Below are 21,321 nucleotides of genomic sequence, written 5' to 3'. Positions count from 1 at the left end.
ATTCTCAATTATAGACAGATTGGTTGTTATCAAGATATTATTATTGTAATCATTAAATAATTTAGATTTGAAGGCAGTCACAAGCAGAACATTGTTGCACTTTGTATCAGTCACACTATATTCTCCAATTTTTAATTTGGGTAAAGATGAAGTGACATTTGAATATCTTAAGGTGTTTTGGATTAGATGGATCAGAGCTACAGGGATAAATTTACATACTTTTAAATATTCATTACAAGAACAGTTCAGATCAAATTTGTTAGTGAAATCTCTATGATTTAACAACATACCATTACTATCCATTAAGTCAGTTACAAATAAAATACCTTTTTCATACCAGTCAGTTTTAAAAATAGATTTTCTATTTATCAATATTGATCTGTTATTCCACACTACAGATCCATGTGGGGTAAAGTTGTGGGTAAATATCATTTTCCAAAAATGTAAAACTTGCTTGTGAAAATTAGACAGTGTAATATTAATCTCGGTTAATTCAAAATCACATTTAAGCAGGAAATCCAAGCCACCGAGTTTATTAAATATAGATTTAGGGATATGAAACCAGATTGAGTTGGAATGAGACAAATAGGTCTTCAGCCAATTTATTCTAAATGAGCCAATCAAAGCCTCAAAATCTAAAGCTCTAATTCCTCCTTTATCATAATCTTTAATAAGATCAGATCGTCTTAAATAGTGAGTTTTGTTTCTCCAGATAAATTGAAAGATTATTGAATTGGCTTTCTTAATATTCTTGTCAGAGATAAAAGCAGAATGGCACGGGTAAATTAATTTGGACACTCCTTCAGCTTTGGACAGAAGTGTTTGTCCAAAAATAGTCAGATCTCTAGTTAACCAATGACTCCAGGATCTCTTCATACCATCCAAGAAACTACAAATGTTTTCCTCCTCTCTTCTAATAATGTCTTTTGAAATCAGCATTCCCAGATATTTAACCTCGGACTTAACTGTAATGGAGGCAACAGACGTCTCAGAGCTGGAATGGATCGGCAAAAGTTCACATTTATCAATATTGAGAGACAAACCAGATGCACTAGAAAACATTGAAATAGATTTTAGTGCAACATCTACCATAGTTTTATCTCTTAGGAAAATTGTTGTATCGTCAGCAAATTGACTAATCTTGAATTCCTTATCAAAAATTTTGATACCATGCAAATTTGAATTTTTCATTATTAGTAAGGTTTGCATTTGAGTTGTTAATATAAATAATTTAGGTGAAATTGGGCAGCCCTGCCTGATTCCCCTTGACATAGAGAAACTAGGGGTCAAACTCGTTCCCAGGGAAACGGAGCTACTTATATCAGTATAAAATAATCTGATTATACTACAAAATTTTTCCCCAAAGCCAAAATATTTTAAGGTTTTTATTATAAAGCAGTGTTCCAGTGAGTCAAAAGCCTTGAAGAAATCCAGGAATAAAATAAAACTCTCACCATCAATAAAGCTACGATAATCAATCATATCAAAAATCAGTCTAGTGTGATGATGGATATTTCTTCCCTTTAAAAATGCTGATTGGCATTCATTAATAATTGTTCCTAATCCACTGTTCAAGCGATTGGCATAAACAAGAGCTAAAATTTTATAATCTGTACATAACAGAGTGATGGGTCTCCAATTGTTTAAAGATAAAGGGTCTTTGTTGGCTTTGGGGATCAGAGTAATCAGACCTCGTTTCATGGTGGGAGAGAGATTATTGTTTGAAATACATTCCAGCAGGGCCTCAAATAAAAGTTTTCGTAAATCTTTCCAAAAGAAAGTATAAAATTCAGTGGTTAACCCATCAAGGCCTGGAGATTTACCCTTTGTCAGTTGTTGTATCGCTACGTCAAGCTCTTCGATTCTTAAGTCATCTTCCATAAGGTTTTTAAAATCAAGGTAAATTTTTTCATCAGATTCCTGGATTTCATCAAAAAAAGATTGGCAACTGGATTCTGAATACTTAGAGCAATAAAGATTACTATAAAAATGTCTAATTGCTACATTTATTAAATCCAGGTCTTCAGTGATGCTACCATTAATAATTAGTTTCTGAATCTTCTTTTTGGACTGTCTCTGCTTCTCAAGATTAAAAAATATGAAGAGTTCTTTTCACCGTCTTCAATCCATCGAGCCCTGGAACGAATGAAAGCCCCCCTTGCTTTATCTAAAAAAACATCATCTAGTTGAGATTTAAACTATCAAGCTGACTCAGCTCTTCAGACGATAAAACTGATTTTGAACATAGAGAATTTATATTGCTTATAAGTTGGGAATGTTTCTGTCTCCTCAGCTTTGAAGCAATTTTGCCTCTTTATTGCTGTTGTCCTAACATTAAATTTAAACCACTCCCACTTATTTAAGGGCGACAGATCCATTACTGGAATATCTTCAATAAGGTCCAGGACTTCTGAACAGAAGGTTTTATTATTCAGTAGATTACTATTAAACTTCCAAGTTACGTTTGAAGGTAGTTTTGATTTATTCAGAGAGAGAAACAAGGTAACTGAACAATGATCTGTTAAAGGAGCTGCTGAGATTTCACAACTTGAAATATTATTTACCAGATTATGAGGGATTAACCAGTAATCTAGCCTGGAGCATTGGCCATTTCCCGAAGGGTTGAACCAGGAGTATTGTCTGATATTAGGATTTCTAATTCTTCAGCAGTCTGTCAAATTTGTATTAGAGATTAAATTTACAAAAATACCATCATAAATATGGTGTTGTCCCCGAGAGGGCAGACGATCAATGGATCCATCTGGAGCTACATTAAAATCTCCTCCCAAGATAACCTGATCAGTGGAATATTTTATTTTCCATTGTTTTATCTTCACTCCGAGGTCAGTAAAAAATATACAATTCATTGCTTTACTGTTGTATCCATATACACACACAAAAATGATCCTATTTCCATCGATCTCCACTATTACAGTTACCCAGTGGCCATTTGTATCACTGATATGATCCAACAAAGAACCTGGGAATTTATAAAACATAATCACAACCCCAGCTGAATGCGACGGACCATGACTAAAATAAATTTGATCCCCCCATTGAAGTTTCCAGAATTTAGCTTCCTCACTTGATGAATGAGTTTCTTGCAGAAAAAAACAGTTTGCCTTTTGCTCTTTGCAATAAAGATAAATAGCCTTACGTTTGACAACATTTTTTAAACCCCTAGTATTAAGTGAAAGTAAGGATAACATGCAAAAAACACAGTAGTTGTGCAAAAACTACTCACAGGAACGATGAGCAGGAACGAGATAACATAGCTAATAATAGCTAAATGGAATAGTGCAATAGCCCTTTAAACAAATACAAACATAATATACCATACCAGTGAAAGTAAAGAAACATGGCGGTGTAATTAGTCCGGGTCCATTCTTCGATTATCGATCAGGGTGAAACCTTCCTGTATATTAGAGCCTGCAAAAACAACACCTCTCACTCCGCCATCTTGGGACCTCCCCCCAGGTGGAGTTTAACTAGTTAATAGATGGACTGCTGGATGTAAAGGCTGCCATTTTGAAAGCTGCTTTGGTGCAAGTGACTCAATAAATAAACTTTGTTATCAGAACAGCCAAAGTTTGACTGAATTCTTCTTTCCACACCTTTAGACTGAGAGCCATTAGTTGATCTTTGTAAGTGAGTAAAAGTAAACAAAAACTAATGGAGAACAACTTCAGCTCTACATGCAACAAGTTTGAAATTAATTCATCATCTCTTCTTCTTCTGGTGGTTTGGAAGTGACGTTCATATTTCATTTGTTTTTATGTCATAATTGAAGGAAAATGGCAGCCAAGATCCTTCCTGGTGAGATGAACAGAACCTCAGAGCATTAAGAAAAGCATTTGGGTCTCACAGGTTGCTGGTTCCATCACTGAGTTTGGCTTCATTCTTTCCTCATTTAAAGCAAAACAGAGCAAGAAGCTTCTGGATTCAAACAAACAACGACTTCAGTGTTTCTGGTTGGAGCTGGACATCTATGAATATAATAATTATTCATCTTTAATTCTGGTTGCATTCAAAAGGTCCGGCTACTCTGAAGTAAAAACAACTTCAACTCCTTTACTTCCATGTTTTCCTCTCTTTGTATCCACAGTGATCTGAACCGTGAAACTCTGAGGTCACATTTGAACTTTTTCAGGTTTTTCTCTGTTTTCAGCTCATTTAAAGCCAACATTTTACTGCAGGAAATCGTTTCAGGAAGGAACCAGAAGATTCAGGACTCTGGAAGTTGTGACTGTAACCGACCTGAACACTGAGGCCCCAGAGCGCCCCCTGCAGGATCTGCTCCACCATCTCTGTTTCCAGCAGCAAATCAATCATCTTAGTCCAGACAGAAAAGCTGAAGCTGTCAATGAAGCAGAGCAGCAGAAACCCAGAAGAACTGGAAGCATCAGCAGGAGATGAACTGGACCACTAGGATCACTGATGCTGCAGCTGAGGAAGAGGAGGACGATGAAGGTGAAGATGCCATCCTCACACTTCCTGTTTATCAACCCAAGAAAGCAGAAAATCAGCTGAAGAAGAAACGTGAGGAGCGAGAGTCGTCCTGCGCCCTCTAGTGGCTGATTGGACTACTGCACTGGGAGAACTGGACCTTGACGCTACTGCAGCTGCAGTTTTAACACCTACATTAAAACTTAACCTTTCAAATCAAACCACATATTTCTTTACTACAATATTTCTTCATTGCTCCTTTAACAATAACACTTAATACATATCTTGTGTTTTAATTAAACCTTTATATCCGTGTTTTCAGAGTCCAGGTGTAATTTATTAGAGAAACTCAACATCTGCTTTATTATAAAAACATTTTCTTTCTACTTTACTTTAAATAAAAAAAACACTTGTATATAACAAAAAGAAAAACAGTGATATCTAACGTATTAATTCTTCACTGTCTGGTTGTCGATTCTCAGTTGCAGAAAATAACTAAAAAAATAAAACATAAAATATATCATTGACAAATATTTAACATTTTCTTTTGTAATCTTATACAAATAAAAAGTTTGCATCTGCACTTGTGATGGACAGGCCATACAACATTATTATTATGTAAGTCCCCAGAGTCGTTCTCATTTGGGCCATCAGTGAATTTCTAGGAGACCAAATGAAACATTTGGGGTTTATTTGACTCCAGAAGTTCAACCTCCAGGTTTTCCATCGTTGATTGTTGCTGCAAACTTCAGCAGACAAACGATCAATTGATCACAGCTGCTGTGGCTCACGTCCCACCCACAAAGAGAAACGTGGTAACGTCAGGAAATAGAAAGAGCTCTTATTTTGACAAAAATAAATGACGTTAAAAATGTTTATTTGCAGGTTTATTCAGACAAATTATACATCTGTCAAGAAAACAAAGGAGTCCGTTAATTAAACCGATAACATCCATCAGAACAATGAGGCAAATCCTTTGTTACAAGATCTCATCCATGCTGTTACATTCATTACTTGGTTGGCGTTTTTGGATATTCATGTCAGAAATATGTTGTGTTTTTCTGGAGTTCAGTGGGATTTTGGTCAGGGGTTGTTGGACAAGTGTTGAAACCTGGAGATACAACAGTCTAAAGTAGACGTCCTGAAACAGTTAATAAAGTATCATGAAAGAAAAGGAGCCTAGTAAAAAACACAACAGAATAATAATATGAAAACATTAACTTTCTGATAAAATCAATTTCCCAACAATAACTATGATGCAAAAGTTATTTATATATTTTCTTGGAAATATACTATTTCCAAGCACTGTTCAGGTAAAATCACTCAATCAGGTTTATTCATATATTGTGCATAATATAGCGAGAGCTCATAGGACAATCATTAATGAAGCAAGTCTGGATGCAAAGCACTGCCAAGCAAAAACTACACATGGGTTTTATGCAAGGTTATGGGATGGCAGCTGTGGAAAACAAACTTCCAACCTTGTACATGTGACCCAAATAGTTCTTTTGGTGAAAGTTCATAAGCATTTCATATAACATGACTAGCAGATCTGACCTTATTGTAATTTTTCCATCACAATATATATATCTACATTTTTTTTCAGATAAAAGATGGATGTTCCTGAAAACTGCTCTAAGATCAGAGTTTCTGTGGGACATCCAGTTCCAAACTGGTTCAACTGGTTTCTGTGATGGAAGCTGAAGTTTCTCTCCAGTTTCCAGTAAAGCATCTTTTTCTCTGAGGAGCTTTGAGGAACATTTTCATGTCAACAGAAGGAAGAAGCAGCAGAGAAAAGAGGGTTGAAGTGTCTTTCATGGCTTCAAAGCTGAACTGGAAATGATTCCCATGTTTCCATTCTCAGACCATTTCTGGTTCCAGGATGAAAATGAACCAGAGAGAAAAAAGATCAACTTTCCAGTTGAATCCAGTTCAGATCAAAACTCCATCAAGCCTCTAAATGGAGCCCAGTTTGAATTGGATCTTTATTGATCCAAAGAGACAAACAATATCAGACACTAAATGACAGACATGAGAAAATAAACAGGAGGAAAATCTTGGAGGTCAGAGGTCATCATCATGATCCTGTCAGTCTCTTTAGACTCAAACTGCTGCAGCTTCAACCTCTGAGGATCAGCAGGACACAGAGATCATTCTCTACTTTACAGAGATCAGAAGATGTATAAGTAAGAATCATCAGAATCATTTGTCCTCCACCTGCAGAGAGAAGAAGGAAGGAGAGATCAGATCAGTGAGTGTTTCCAGACTCTCTCCAGCAGCAGTCAGTGACGCAGCACATCCACTAGATGGTTTCCAGGCTGCAGTGAGACTGATCTCAGAGCTGTGACCAAGATGAACCTGATCAGTTGTTTCCTGTTGAACTGAGAGAACAATCAGATCTGAGATCAGATCTGCTGCTGCCACAGTTTGATGAATGAGGACCACTGACTGTCTCTAGACATGTTGGACGGCTGGACGCTGGAGTCCAGCTGGACTTCCTGGAGACATGGACACAGCAACAACACTCAGCTTCACACCCACACAAACACAGGAACACAGCAAGCTGCTGCTCCTCTGATTGGCTGATTGCTGTCTCTGTGTCCAATCAGGAAGCCTGAACCATTCTCCTCCCCCTGAGAAGCTGCAGCTTTACTGGGAATACTGGATCTTTGCTTTGATGCTAACTGGGTTTAGTTCAATATGCTGACAGGAGATGAAATCACTACAAACATTTACTTACTTTAGATCATCTACAAGATCCTTCAGCTGCTGAACAACTGAATCCTTCAGGTTGTTTCCTCTCAGGTCCAGTTCTTTCAGATGGAGGCTGTTGGACTTCAGAGCTGAAGCCAAATAATCACAGCTGATCTTTGACAACCAGCAGCGATTCAACCTGAATAAAGAATAAAAGATGAGCTGAACCAACAGGATGCAGGTTAACCAGTCCAACAGAACCAGTTAAAGATTCTCATGAATATTAATGCCAACAAGCTGCTGCTTCAATAAAGACCTGCTGACTTCAGAACCAGAACCAGAACCAGAACCTGGTACTGGGTCATGTTGTGTTGGAGGATTTTAGTCAGTAAAATCATTCCAGGTTGTGATCAAAGTGTTGAAGCATCAATCATTGATTATTGATTTGTTCCTGTCAGATTCCAGGATTCACTTTTCTAGACTGGGTTGAATGACCTTTGACCTGCTTCACATGAGGGAGATTTCTACACACCGGGGGTCCGAATGCTGTCCTGTTCTGACCTCAGGTCAGCAGGTCCAACTCAGTTACACAGAGGGACTAAATTAAACTCTGGATCCAAGTCCAGGAACAAACTCAGAAAATATTGATTAGAACAGAAGAAATGAACTTTGATTTATGATCAATTATAAATAATTAATCACAGAAATATCAATAATTATATTATTAAAATACCTCAATGTCTCCAGTCTGCAGCCTTCAGTCTGTAGAAAACCACAGAGATCCTTCACTCCAGAATCTTCCAGGTTGGTTCTGTACAGGTCCAGTTCTGTCAGATGGGTCGGGTTGAACTTCAGAGCTGAGAACAGAGAAGTCCAGCTGGTCTCTGACAAACTGCATTCCTTCAATCTGAATAAAGAATAAAAGATGTGAGCTGAACCAACAGGATGCAGGTTAAAACTGAAATATGAACAAATAAATAATAAAAATGTAGAAAATTAATTTCCCTGAATGTAAAAGAAACTTGATGAACTGATTCCAACATCTGATCCAGTCAAACTGGTTTAAAGAGTCCAAACCAGCAGAACCAGAACATTTGATCAAAACAGAAACTCAAAGTTTTTCTAAAAGTTTCTCAGGATCTTAAATTCAGTCGGATGTTTTTTTCTCTCTCCATGTTTCCTTCCAGACTCTGTATTATCTGACTGCTCTGTACCATCATTTATCTACAGATATTTTATGTCTCCAGTTTTTGTTCATTAATCTATTAATGATTTTTTCTTGCTGGTTGTATTTTAACTGCAGCTCATTGCTAATTATGACAGATGTAAACTGGTTTATTTCAATCCGTCTAATTCAGCGTTTTACAATTTCCATTACAGCTCACATTCTGAAAGTTGATCATTTTCTCATTTTGTGCTGATTCAGTTACTGAACTATCAACTAGAAAATATTGAGTCTTTTCTCTGTCAGATTGATGAGGGTCATTTAGTTCAAGTTCTGAATCCTTCATCAGAGATGCTGCAGAAATGGGAACATTATCATAAAGGAACAACAGGATTGTGAAGATGAATCATTTTAAATCTATTTTCCAGGTAAAACATGAAAATGATTTCAGTGAACTGATGAAGCTTGTTGCATATAAAACATTACAAAGGTAAGATCTCATTTCCTGTCCTACAAAATAAGAGCTGAATCAAGATGTTTGAACAAAATAACTTAAACACCAAAACCTTCACAAAGTCAGTATTTACTGCAGGACTGTTAATGAATTATCTTTCTATTATTTATGTCTCCTTAATGTCCAGGAACTCTGCCAGAAGACTGTGGTCATCCTGATAGAGTCTGACTGTCACAACAAACTCAGGTTTTCCTCTAAGCTGCTCTCAGTGGTTTGGAGGACGACTGACTTGGAATTTGCTCCATTAGTGGAATTCAAACTAAAATGGAAACTCATCACTTGCTTCCTTTTTGTTTTGCTTCCTGCCAACATCAAACTCCTGCATGTGCTGCAGCTCCATATGATCAGGCAGTCAAGTCCACAGAAAACTTCCCTGTTTCTAGGAACCATTTCAGCCAGAGTTGGTCGACTTTCTCTGTCCATCTCTGTCAGACTGTGAACCTTTAGTCTGAGCATGTGGAGAACCTCTCCTAACAACCTGCTTCACATTCATGTGCTGCAGTCTCTGCTGGTTCTGATGTCTGGGACCAGAATATTCATGTCCTGAAGAACCTGCAGCCTGTTGAGCTCAGAGAAAAACTCAGTTGTCTGGATTTTTCCAGATGAAGATGAAGTTGGTTTCTGATTGAAGCTTCTGATTCAGGAAATGGATAAAGGGCGATTCCACCTAATTTTAATCAACTATCAGCATCTTTAATCTACTAGAGTTAAAACACTGAACCACCTGGACTCTTTAAACCTGGACTGGATTATTATCAACTAATAGCAGAAGATTTAAAACTAAGTGTGGCATTTGTGGATCTTCAATAAAGGGAGATTTCATTCTCTCTCTTTCTGCATCTTGACCTTTGACCTGCTTCACATGAGGGGGATTTCTACACACCGGGGGTCCGAATGCTGTCCTGTTCTGACCTCAGGTCAGCGGGTCCAACTCAGTTACACAGAGGGACTAAATTAAACTCTGGATCCAAGTCCAGGAACAAACTCAGAAAATATTGATTAGAACAGAAGAAATGAACTTTGATTTATGATCAATTATAAATAATTATTCACATAAATATCAATAATTATATTATTTAAATACATCAATCTCTCCAGTCTGCAGCCTTCAGTCTGTAGAAAACCACAGAGATCCTTCAGTCCAGAATCTTCCAGGTCGGTTTCGTTCAGGTCCAGTTCTGTCAGATGGGTCGGTTTGGACTTCAGAGTTGAGAACAGAGAAGTCCAGCTGGTCTCTGACAAACTGCAGTTCAATCTGAATAAAGAATAAAAGATGTGAGCTGAACCAACAGGATGCAGGTTAAAACTGAAATATGAACAAATAAATAATAAAAATGTATAAAATTAATTTCTCTGAATGTAAAAGAAACTTGATGAACTGATTCCAACATCTGATCCAGTCAAACTGGTTTAAAGAGTCCAAACCAGCAGAACCAGAACATTTGATCAAAAAAGAAACTCAAAGTTTTCTATCAGCCTGGATGAGTTGAACCATTTCTGCTGGTTCCTGATCATCAGCTGGAGACCCGACTTGGTAACTGGATCAGAACCAGTCAGTTTATTCATTAATGGTCTTTGGGTTCTTATTAAAGCTGCTGGAAGTCAATGGAGGCCATTATTTAATGTTTATGAGCTTTTATTCTGTCATTTAAACAGTTTGTTTTGAAAGAAAATATATTGGAATAAAATTATTTATTAAACTAATGACTAGGCCTGTCACCATAGCAAATTTTACTGGGCGATTAATTGTCTCAAAAATTATTGTGATAAATGATAATATTGTTTGAAGACCTTTGTACACTGATTTAATGGAAATGACATAATAATACATGTGATTTCCTGCCAAAGATAAATACACTTTATTTTCAAAAGAACACTTAACACTGGAACTGATAAAATAAACAAAACAACAAAAAACAAAAATAAAATGGATTCTCAGTCTCCATTAACAAAAATGTACTTGAATAAAAACACCAAAGTGTAAATAAATACTGGATTCAACCAAAAGAGTGCAGATTATGAAGTCTGTTTACCATATTGCCCTTCAGTAATCATTAGATTTAAATATAGAAGATGGAACATCGACTACCTGATGCAATAGTTCACACTACATGTTAGTTCACACCTACATTTTCCCCTTATGACAATCTTAGAACGTTGATCGTTCTAAGATTGTTGCTTGTGATCATCCTGTAGTGTGTGGTGTGTTACGGTAGATCGTTGTGGCCTCTTCTATCTAAATCAGGGGTTTTCCCCGACTGGGATCGTTAACACAACCTGTTGAATGTGACAGGTAGCCAATCAGAAAGCGCAGATTCTCCTCCTACTTTCTGAGGGGAAATTACAGAGGGGAATCCCAAACAGCTGACACGGTGCAACCTGAAGTCCAGCAGACATCGGAGATGATATGTGGAAACAACATTAATGTTTATAAAACATTTTGTGCAAAGAATATAGAAATGACGAGGGGAGGAATTGGACCGGTAACTTTTCAGCTGTTCTTCATTAACGTGACATAAATCGGTTCTAATGGTTTTCATTCAGTCAGGACGTTACGCTGACACTAGAGCTACATGAATTGCAGGTAGATTGTAGTAAAGCATTGATTAATGCCTGGTTTTAAAATGAGTTCACTGGACTTGTAGCCATTATTTTGTGCTCATTGTTGGACATCAGACAGCACAATTGAACCCGATCGAACCGTTATACCAAGGATTTCTGTGGGCCAATGTGTGATCTCTCAGGTTTTGAAAATCGGCCGACAGATCTAAGATCGTGTCGTGTGAACTGGACATTACACATCAGTGTAATGTCCAGTAATGTCCGGAGTGCTTTCTGGACACCTGGAGCCTGTTTTCATTCAGCGTCATCAACAGGAACAGAAAAAGGCCGGAAGACACGAAAAAGGCGATAATTAAAATGACGTGGATAGTTTTAATTTATCGTACGATTAATTGATTTATCATTTATAGTGACAGGCCTAATAATGACTAAAGTATAAATGAACGATTTTATTAGATTAGTAGAGAAAACAAACCTCAGTTTCTTCACTTTACTGACTGAACTCTCCAGGATCTCAACCACAGACTTCAGATCAGTTTCTTCATCTTTATCTATGAAGATCTGATTTATTTCCAGTTCAGTCAGATCTGGGTTGGACTTCAGCGCTGAGGCCAAAACTTCACATTGAGCCTTTCGGAGCCTCAAGCCACCAAGTCTGTGATCAGAGAAGAAATAAAATCATTCAATAACAGACTAAAATATGATAACAGTGATGTCATCATCTGATCAACATCTGATCTTCAATTTACTGAGTTTGACCCCACAGAGAATCAGTTCAGTTCCTGGTTAAAGTCCAGGTTCTGGTTCTGGTTCTGGTCCAGGCTTCATGTCCTCAGACCTTCAGCTGCAGTCAGATGTTGAAGATCTTCTATCATCTGTGAAGGAAAGTTCAGTTTTCTCTGCAGCATCTGATGGAGCTGCAGCATCAGAGCCTCAAAGGAGCTGCAGCAGCTGATGAAGAGGCTGACTGAGCTGAATGAAGGAAACTACTGGAGATGATGGAGAGGAGGAGGAACTGCTCACAGCTCGGACTTGGACTAGACCCTTTGGCTCCTTGAGATCTTCCACCAGGCAGGAAGTGAGTTAGAAATGAAGTGAGCAGAGCAGGAAGTCCAGCCTGCTGTGGACCTCTGGCATCTCTGGGTTTGTTTAGCCAATATCTGCTGCAGCATCTAGAATCATCATCATCATTATTAATAATAGTAGGATATTCTATAGAAACAAAGTTCCCAGCAGCAGGTTATTAAATGCTGCCACAGAGGAAACTGGGAGCAGAAACCAAACACATGATGCTCCCAGTTCTGTCTCCGTTCATCTGCTGGATTTGATGCTTTAACAAAGTAGAAAGTGGACAGTCGTCAACCTGCTGCAGCTAAAAGCTTCAGATTGTTCTGGTCCTGCAGAGCAGCAGCAGAACCGGTCCTGCTGCTGCTTCAGGTCTGAACCTCTCAGACTGTTGATCTGAGAGGAACTGGGACAAACTGGTTGGAAGAGGGAACCGTGTCTCTGCAGTGGTCTGTCCGTCGTCTCAGAGGAACAAAGGTTTGGATGTCAGAAGAAATTGTTGCTAAACTCCTGAAGAGCTGAAGACCAAAACCCCTGGAGGAGACGGAGCGTTTGGGTCCAGCAGTATTTTCATGGTGAAGCAGTGAAAGTTCTCCAGTAACTAGAAGAGGCTGGGATGTCTAAAGAGTTGAAGCTCATGTCTCTCCAGGTCTTCATGGAGGACAGCTAACAGCTTCAACAAAGGCTGCAGATGAAGAGTTGATGAGGAAAATGGTTCCAGCTCTGGAAGCTCAGAGTTCTCAGAGCTTTGGGAGGATCTGACAGAAACCAGAACTTTTTCTGGACCAGACAACAATCAACACATTTTGGTCTCATTTACAAACTCAGAGGAAACTAGTGGGAGGAGGAAAGGTTGGTTCACAAAGTTTCTAACTACTTTCCATGGTTACTACAACAATGCAGGGATTTATTTTAAAGTTTCCATCAAAACCTAAACAATTATTTCATAAAAATAGCAAAAAGATCCTAAAAGGTGATTTATGGAGTAGCGGCTCAATGAGTGAAGAGAAGATTAAAGTTTAAAAAGTCTCTCTGGCTGATTGGATCTTTAAGAGAAAATAGATTTTCTAGAGTTCTGAAGGTTTTTATTCATTTCAACATGAAAACTGATAAAAAGTTAAATATTTTTAAAATGATCAAAATGTCTAAAAACCAGAAGCTGCAGCTGTCCTGGATGATCTGAATGTTTAGATGTTTGAATGGATGAAATAGTCCAGAGGATGAAGGAAGAAGTTAAAGACCAAAAACATCCAGAAGCAACTTGAAGAAGAAGAAGAAACAGGAGAACAATATTGCTGAATCAGCATTCACACAATGAAAACATCTGGACTCACCGAGCCTTTCTGCAGTTCCTCACAGCTGGAACCAGTCTCCGTCGTCCTGATTCTGATGTGTTGTACTTCTTCAGGTCCAACTCATCCAGAACCTCTGACATCTGCAGCATGAAGGCCAGAGCTGAACAGTCAGTATCTGAGAGCTTCTTCCCTGAATCCAGCAGCCGTTGGATCTCCTGATAAAATGAGAGATCGTTCATCTCCATCAGACAGTAGAAGATGTTGATGTTTCTGTCAGAAGAGATATCATCAGTGTTCATCTCCTTCAGGTTGGTGATGATTCTCTGGATGGTTTCTGGACTGTTCTCTCTCTGACCCAGCAGATCTTCTAAGAGGTTCTGGTTGGACTCCACAGTGAGACCATGAAGGAAGCGGACAAACAGGTCCAGGTGGCCATTTTCACTGCTGAGGGATTTCTCCATGACTTTCTTCATGAACTCATCTAGAGATGTTTCTCTGTATTTTTCTCCCAGGAACGTCTGGATCACCTCTGACTTCCTGCTGGTGAAACAGTGGAGCATGTAGACTGCAGCCAGAAACTCCTGGACGCTCAGATGAACAAAGGAGTAGATGGAGATGTTGCTCACTCCTCTCTCTGTTTTAAACATTTCAGTGAACACTCCTGAGAACAACGCAGCATCTTTGATGTTGATGTCACACTGATTGAGGTCTTTGTCATAGAAGATCAGGTTTCCCTTCAGCAGCTGATCAAAAGCCAGTCTTCCTAGAGACTCAATCAGCTTCCTGTTCTCTGGAGTCCAGATAGATTTTGTCTTTTTTCCTCTATCATACTTTTCCTCCTTGATTTTGAGTTGAACCTTCAGGAACTCTATGTACATCTCAGTCAGGGTCTTGGGCAGATCTCCTCTCTCTCTGGTCTCCATCAGATTCTCCAGAACTTCAGCAATGATCCAGCAGAAAACTGGGATGTGACACATGATGTGGAGAGTTTTTGATTTCTGGATGTGGGAGATGATCCTGTTGGCCTTCTCTTCATCATTTATGAATCTCTTCCTGAAGTATTCCTCCTTCTAAATGTGAACCCTCTGACCTCTGTCACCATGTCAACAAACTTTGCTGGGATCTGATTGGCTGCTGCAGGTCGTGTGGTTATCCAGAGGAGAGCAGAAGGAAACAGTGTTCCCCTGATGATGTTTGTCACCAGAACATCCAGTGATCTGGACTCTGTAACATCAGTCAGGAACGGATTGTTGTTGAAATCCAGATCTGTAATCTTCTTCATCCAGACCATCAAAGACTAACAGAACCTGAAATGCAGCTGCTGATTTCTTTGGTTTTAGTGAAGAATTTATGAATCAGTTCTAATAAACTGAACTTTTCTTCTTTCAACATATTCAGCTCTCTGAAAGTGAATGGAAATATGAAATCAATGTTCTGGTTGGTTTTATCTTCAGCCCAGTCCAGAGTGAATCAATTTGAGAACGTGTTTTCCCAATGCCAGCCATTGGTCATCACTGTTCTTAATTGGTTGATCTCTTCCAGGTGGGGTTTAAAGATGTCTTCTCTTCTGATTGTTTCTTGTTTCCTGGATGCTGTTTAACAATGTGTCTGACCTCATGTTCCTGGTTGACCTCTCTAGTTAACCCCTCTGTGATGTGGAGTTCAGCAGAGTCTGGTTCAGAGGTCGTTTTATTTCTATGTTCAGAAATCCTTCAGAGAGACTCTGGAACTTCATCTTCAGAAACTCTTTAAGGTCAGGCTGATACTGAGCAAAGATATCTGAAAAACAAAGAAAAACAAACTAAATAAAAACAATTTGTTACAGGACAATCTAACAAGTAACTGGACTAATAAAACCACAGTGTCCAGTTTGGTTCTTCTACATAAACTATGAAAATATTATTCAATAACTAGAAGAAAACTCAATGAAAGTTATTCCATAAGTCTCAGGGCCGCCCAAGGCAAAAGCAAACTAAGCAGCCACACAGACCACAGGGCCATATAGGGGCCCCTCAGTGGAGCTGATTTTTTGCTGCTAATGATTTAATGGTTTCAACAACAAAAATTCAAAGATTTGAAATTATTTGTTTTTACAATATATTTGATAATGTATTTAGAAATCATTATTTTATAGACAAGTTTAAGAAAAGAAATTGATGCTTTGAAGCCCCTGGTGGTCGCGGTGACTGCAACAAACAACCCATAGCTGCTGTGCAGAGTGGATCCAAACGTCCAAATCTGTCAGAAGATAAGTTGGCAAAACAATGTCTCATAAAAGAACTTATCCTTCAGGGAGAAAGAAAGAAGATTCACCTAGTCATTTAATTGATTCTCAAATTTTCCAGCAGCTTTTTGGTTAATGAAATTAATTTAATCAAAGAATGTCATGAATATGTGTGTAGGGCTGCAGAATAACCATTGCAGTTTTCTGGGCAATTTACCAATCTTTAAAAAACCTGACCTGCCCATATTGATTTTATTATACCATTTTTTCTGAAATTTATGCTAAATACAGGAAGAAAGTCAGTGAGTTGGCAACAGTGGAGTGAATATTGTTAACTGTAAACATTCAGACATGACCTTAACATCTGTGCTGAAACAGTCAAACTCTCACTGCAGAGCAGAAGAAGATCGAGGCCGATTTTATTTAGAGCTTTGATGACACATCAGGGATAAGATGACCCTTCAGAGTGAAAGTCTTATAATCTTCAAACAAAATGAAAAAGTCAAATTTATACATTTATCTGGCCTATAAATGTATCCTATATTATAAATGAGGACTTTAAGTAGTTACCAAGACATGTTCCAGAGCTGTCAGTTGAAACAATAGCAGGTGAGCGAATGATCTAATATTCTAACTGTTGATTGTATCTGGTTCCATTGTTAGCGAAACAAAGTTCTGATGGAGGCTTCAGGCCCCTGGTCAGTCTACAGTCTGTAATCTTCTTTGTCAACCACAAAACCTGTTCAGGATGCAGCCCCATTGAGTGAACTGGAAACTCAGTTCCATCTGACATTCTGCAGTATTAGCAGTACATGATGCTTTGACCAAAGATCAGGGTGATGTTTTTCATCACTGAAATAGTTCACTAGCAACAGGCTGGCAATCAATTTGAAGATGTCGACATGAAGGTCCACAAAAGTCTGGACAACTCCTTAATGTCACTTTCTATTGAAACATAGAAACCAATGATCTCTGGTTTTACAGTGATTATTAATATATAGCTGAGTTTAACTAATGTTACCTTGTATGTCACAGTCTGAAGATGCTGTTTTAGAAGTTCAGCAGGAGTTTGTAGCTGAGGTCATCTGAATTGTTGCTCTTCACAAGTTTGGTTGTTTTTGTTTTCATGCAAATGAATAATTATTTGTTACAGGACAACATCACCAGTGAAATGATATTTAAAACCACAGCTATCGAGTCCTAAAAACAACAAAAGAAAAAAAATTATTAAAATGAATATCAATTATTTGCACTTCTGTTAAATCCAAATTAAGTCCATAAGACCCCTCAGGCCTTCAAGGGGGCACATAAATGTTACCTTGTAACACAGACCATAGATATAGAAATGTAACCTTTGTTTATTGAGATTATCAATGCTGCTCAATTTGATTTAATGGTTTCAACATACAAAAATTCAAAGATTTGAAATTATTTAAAATCCTTAAGATTTTAAGGAGCTGGGAAGTTTACTTTGTAGCAGTACATGATGCTTTGACCATCATGCACTGGTGGTCAACAAACAATCTTCATAGCTAGATTGTTTGGTTACCATAGCAACAATCTGATGCGTTATTAATGAGTGCCACAGTAGATCACATTAAAGATGCTCAAAGTAGTGAGAAAATACGTGGAATTGTCCTTTAGTCATTTCACAAATTGGATTCTCCAATTTTCCAGCAGAACCTTAAAGGCCTGGTGTAATAACCAATAAAAGTAGAACAAAAATCCTTTTCAAGGTCAGAATAACCATGTTGGCAGCTGGGCAATTTGCTGACTTATAACCTTTGCCACCTCTCTTTTTTTATTTTATTATACACTTTATTTCTGTTATGCTAATCGTAACGTTAATATCAATCAATACCCGATTGCTGCTCTCCTTTCTGCTATTTCATTCCCCTTAACATCATAATGTGCTGAAACACAAATAACATTATCTGTAGAAATAATCAAATTGATTCTATGAAGTGTTTGTTTAATTTAGAGCTGATGACATGTTATGCTGCAACATGACCCTTCAGAGTAAGAGTCTTCACTTATAATTTTAAAAACAAACAAAATAAAAAGTTAAATTTATACATTTATCTTGCGTCCATTTTTTGAACAGCCTCAAATTAAATGAGGACTTTATTAAGCCCAGTTACCAAGACATAAGTTCCAGTTACACCAGCTGGATTCAGTTGAAACAACTGACCACAAAAACACTTTTAAACCTTAAATTTCCAAATATCAACTAAAGACGTGGATCTGGTTCCACAGAGACGATAGAATGAAGTTCTGATTGGAGATGTTCAGTCTCACCTGGAGCACAGCTGCTCTGATTGGCTGTCAGAGGTCCAGATCCTGTTCTGGGTTGTTTCCCATACTGGGGGCAGCTGGTCAAGACCGGATCCATCAGAACATTCTGAGACAAACCACAGCAGGATGGAGGCTCCTCCTCACCAAAGCTGCTCCTGTGAAGACATTTCTTCATCACTGAAATAGTTCACTAGCAACAGGCTGGAGCTGAAGATGTTCATGAAGGTCCACATTAAACAAGGGACCAGAAACTGGGTCAGAACAGAACCTCAGAACATTGATGATCTCTGGTTTTTAGTACTTAATTGAATTATATTTGGTATCATGACTGATGCCAGTGTTCCCAGTCTGGAAGATGCTGGGTTTCACTGCTTCAGTGGGTTTACAGACAATCTGAATTGTTGCTCTTCACAAGTTTGGTTGTTTTTGTTTTCATGCAACATTTTAATCCATATTAATTCAATCAGACTTTCATTTAAACTCTACTGATTTACTGACCAACATCCTTCATGTCCAACTTTAAATTAATAAGTAAGAAAATTAAGTTACTGTTTATTAAAACACTGAGATCAACCAGTTAATATCATTTAGATTTTATCTCTATAAAGTCACGTGAATCAGTTAGAAACTGGTTTCTTACTTTCTGTCTGAGGGTCCAGGTTCATTACTGAAGTCTGGAGGATGATGTCTGGACCGATCACTCCTCATAGATGGACTGGTGGGTCCTGGAGGTTCTGCTCTGTCCTTTTTCAGATCCAGATATTTCATCTTCTGGCCTTTTGGAGAGAGAAACCAGAACCAGTCAGTCCCAGTGATCCAGTTCCAGTAACTGTCCTGTGAAGCAGAAAGCTGGTTCCCATCATGTGTTCAGAGGATCAGAGTGAATCAGGTGAATGAATGAGTGAACATTTCCTATGAACTAGTGAACTTATTTAGCTCCACAGTGGACTTGAACATCATGACTCTATTGTATCTCTATGGAGGGAGTTGGTGTGCAGAAGGTTCTGAGGGAGCAGCAGCTCAGTCCACAGCTCTCCTCCAGACAGAACCTTTACATAAATTGGATGTTAAAGCTATTGGTCTGTAATTTCCTGGGTTTGAATTATCTTTTCCTGGTTTTGCTATTGGTATTATAACTGATTCCTTCCAGTTCACTGGTAGTTTTCCCTTCTCCCAAATTTTATTATATAATTGCAATAATATATCTTTTGATTTTTCACTAAGTTGTCTTATCATTCTATAACAAATCTGATCTTTACCTGGTATGTATTTTTTGTCTTCCTGAGTGCAGAATTCAATTCAGCTTTTGTGAATTCAACATTTAACAAATTATTTGTTTCTTCAACATTCTCTAATAGCTCTTTATATTTAAGTTTTGTATTTTCTCTCCCTCTCCTTCCCTCTTCACTTATATTATTTGAACTATGAACTTTACTAAATGTTCTTGCCAATATTTCAGCTTTATCTTCATCTCTTACTATATTTATATTATCCATTTTTAATATAGGGTATTCAAACTCTTTCTTTATGCCATTCATTCTTTTAATTATTTTCCAAACTTTTTCTATTTTGGTTTCTCTCCCTATTGTACTACAGAAATTCCTCCAATATTCTCTTTTTGCGTTCTTAATAGTTCTTCTTACCATTGCTTGCTTTCTTTTATAATCAATTAAATTCTTATAAATAGGGTTCCCTTTTAATACCTTAAATGCTTTATTTCTTAACTTTATTGCTTTTTTACATTCATCTGTCCACCATGGCACCATTTTCTTATCACTTCTACATCCTGTTTTCTTTATTGAATTATCTGTTGCTTCCATAATTATTTTGCAAATTTCTAAATTGACATCATTTATATCCATTGTCATATCTACTTTCTCTAAGTTTATTTGACTCAAGTACCTAAATTTAATCCAGTCTGCTTTATTAAAATTCAGTTTTTTATTTACCTTTATATTCTTATTTATATTTAATCCTACCTTAACTACGATGGGATAATGATCACTACCTATTGTTGTATTTTTATCAATGAACCACTCGCATATACCAGCTAAAACATTTGATACAATTGTTAAATCAATAACTGATTCCATCCCTGTTCTTACATTGATTCTTGTTCCCCTCCCATCATTAATACATACAAGATTTTTCAATTCCATTAATTCTTCTATAACTTTTCAATTTTTATCATTACATTTACCCCACAATGTACTATTTGCATTCAAATCCCCACACCAAATTACTTTCCCTTCCAAATATGCCATTAACTCCTCCATTATTTCAATTGATAATGTTTTGCATGGATTATTAAAATTTATTATTTTAAATTTACTTTCTTGTTCCCATATTTCAACTACTATATATTCAAGTTATATTCCTTTCCCTAATACCTGATATTGTATCCCTTGTTTTATAAATATTGCACATCCTCCTTCTTCTTACACTATTATATCCTTTAATCACAAAATCTAATGTTGTTTTTAACCATGTTTCCTGAACACAAATAATTTCTGGTTTTTCCTCAAGACTATCTACATAACCTTTAAGTTCCTGTCCGTTAGCAATTAAACTTCTTGCATTCCATTGTAATATTAACATTAATTATTTTCAGCTGGTGGTCCTGGTCTCCCATCCTCCTCCAGCTTTTTGTTTATATTCTCCCATGATCCCTCTTTAAACCCCAAAAACTTTTCTGCTCCTCTCACTATTATTTTGATTTTCTCAGTTTTATGCTTGGCTTGGTCAGTGCAGTTGATAACATATGCTACAAATAATATTAATTTTTCTACTGACACTGTCATATTTTCTTTTAACTGCACTTTGCTTTGCTGTGGGATTTGGTTCACTGTTTGTTCACTCTTTCTTGTTGTCTGTTCCTTCACATTTTTAACAGCTTCTGCATAACTAATGTTTTTGGTTGTTTTAATCTGAATGATTTCTTTTGCCTTCTTCCTCACCTCACATCCTCCATACGTAACTCTATGTTGCCCTCCACAGTTACAACATTTTTCTTGTGCTTCTTCTTTACATTCCTCTAATTTGTGATCTTCACCACATTTTG

General features: G+C 37.4%; 3 protein-coding genes and 1 long non-coding RNA gene across 5 annotated transcripts in view; all 4 read right to left on the bottom strand.

Annotated features, from left to right (window-relative positions):
* The window catches only part of LOC122827333 (rho GTPase-activating protein 20-like), a 23,309-nt gene extending 18,637 nt beyond the window's left edge, over positions 1-4,672 (bottom strand). Inside the window, exon 1 of the mRNA XM_044110153.1 lies at positions 4,258-4,672. Coding sequence (XP_043966088.1) covers positions 4,258-4,332 — 75 coding nt within the window. The 5' untranslated portion in view covers positions 4,333-4,672. The remainder of the gene's footprint in view (positions 1-4,257) is intronic.
* LOC122827331 (NLR family CARD domain-containing protein 3-like) overlaps positions 1-21,321 on the bottom strand; it is a 400,427-nt gene that overhangs the window by 74,298 nt on the left and 304,808 nt on the right. The gene's annotated exons all lie outside the window — the stretch shown is intronic.
* LOC122827329 (NLR family CARD domain-containing protein 3-like) overlaps positions 1-21,321 on the bottom strand; it is a 138,683-nt gene that overhangs the window by 69,350 nt on the left and 48,012 nt on the right. The window lies entirely within an intron of this gene.
* On the bottom strand, positions 6,314-7,937 carry LOC122827342. The gene is made up of 3 exons (XR_006370031.1): positions 7,874-7,937; positions 7,187-7,339; positions 6,314-6,663 (listed from the first exon to the last, which is right to left on the bottom strand). It is a non-coding gene; the product is annotated as an uncharacterized LOC122827342 (long non-coding RNA).

Source organism: Gambusia affinis, linkage group LG24 (genome assembly GCF_019740435.1).
Source record: "Gambusia affinis linkage group LG24, SWU_Gaff_1.0, whole genome shotgun sequence".
In the NCBI taxonomy this organism is placed as follows: Eukaryota; Metazoa; Chordata; class Actinopteri; order Cyprinodontiformes; family Poeciliidae; genus Gambusia; species Gambusia affinis.
This window is presented reverse-complemented; position numbering and strand designations above follow the sequence as displayed.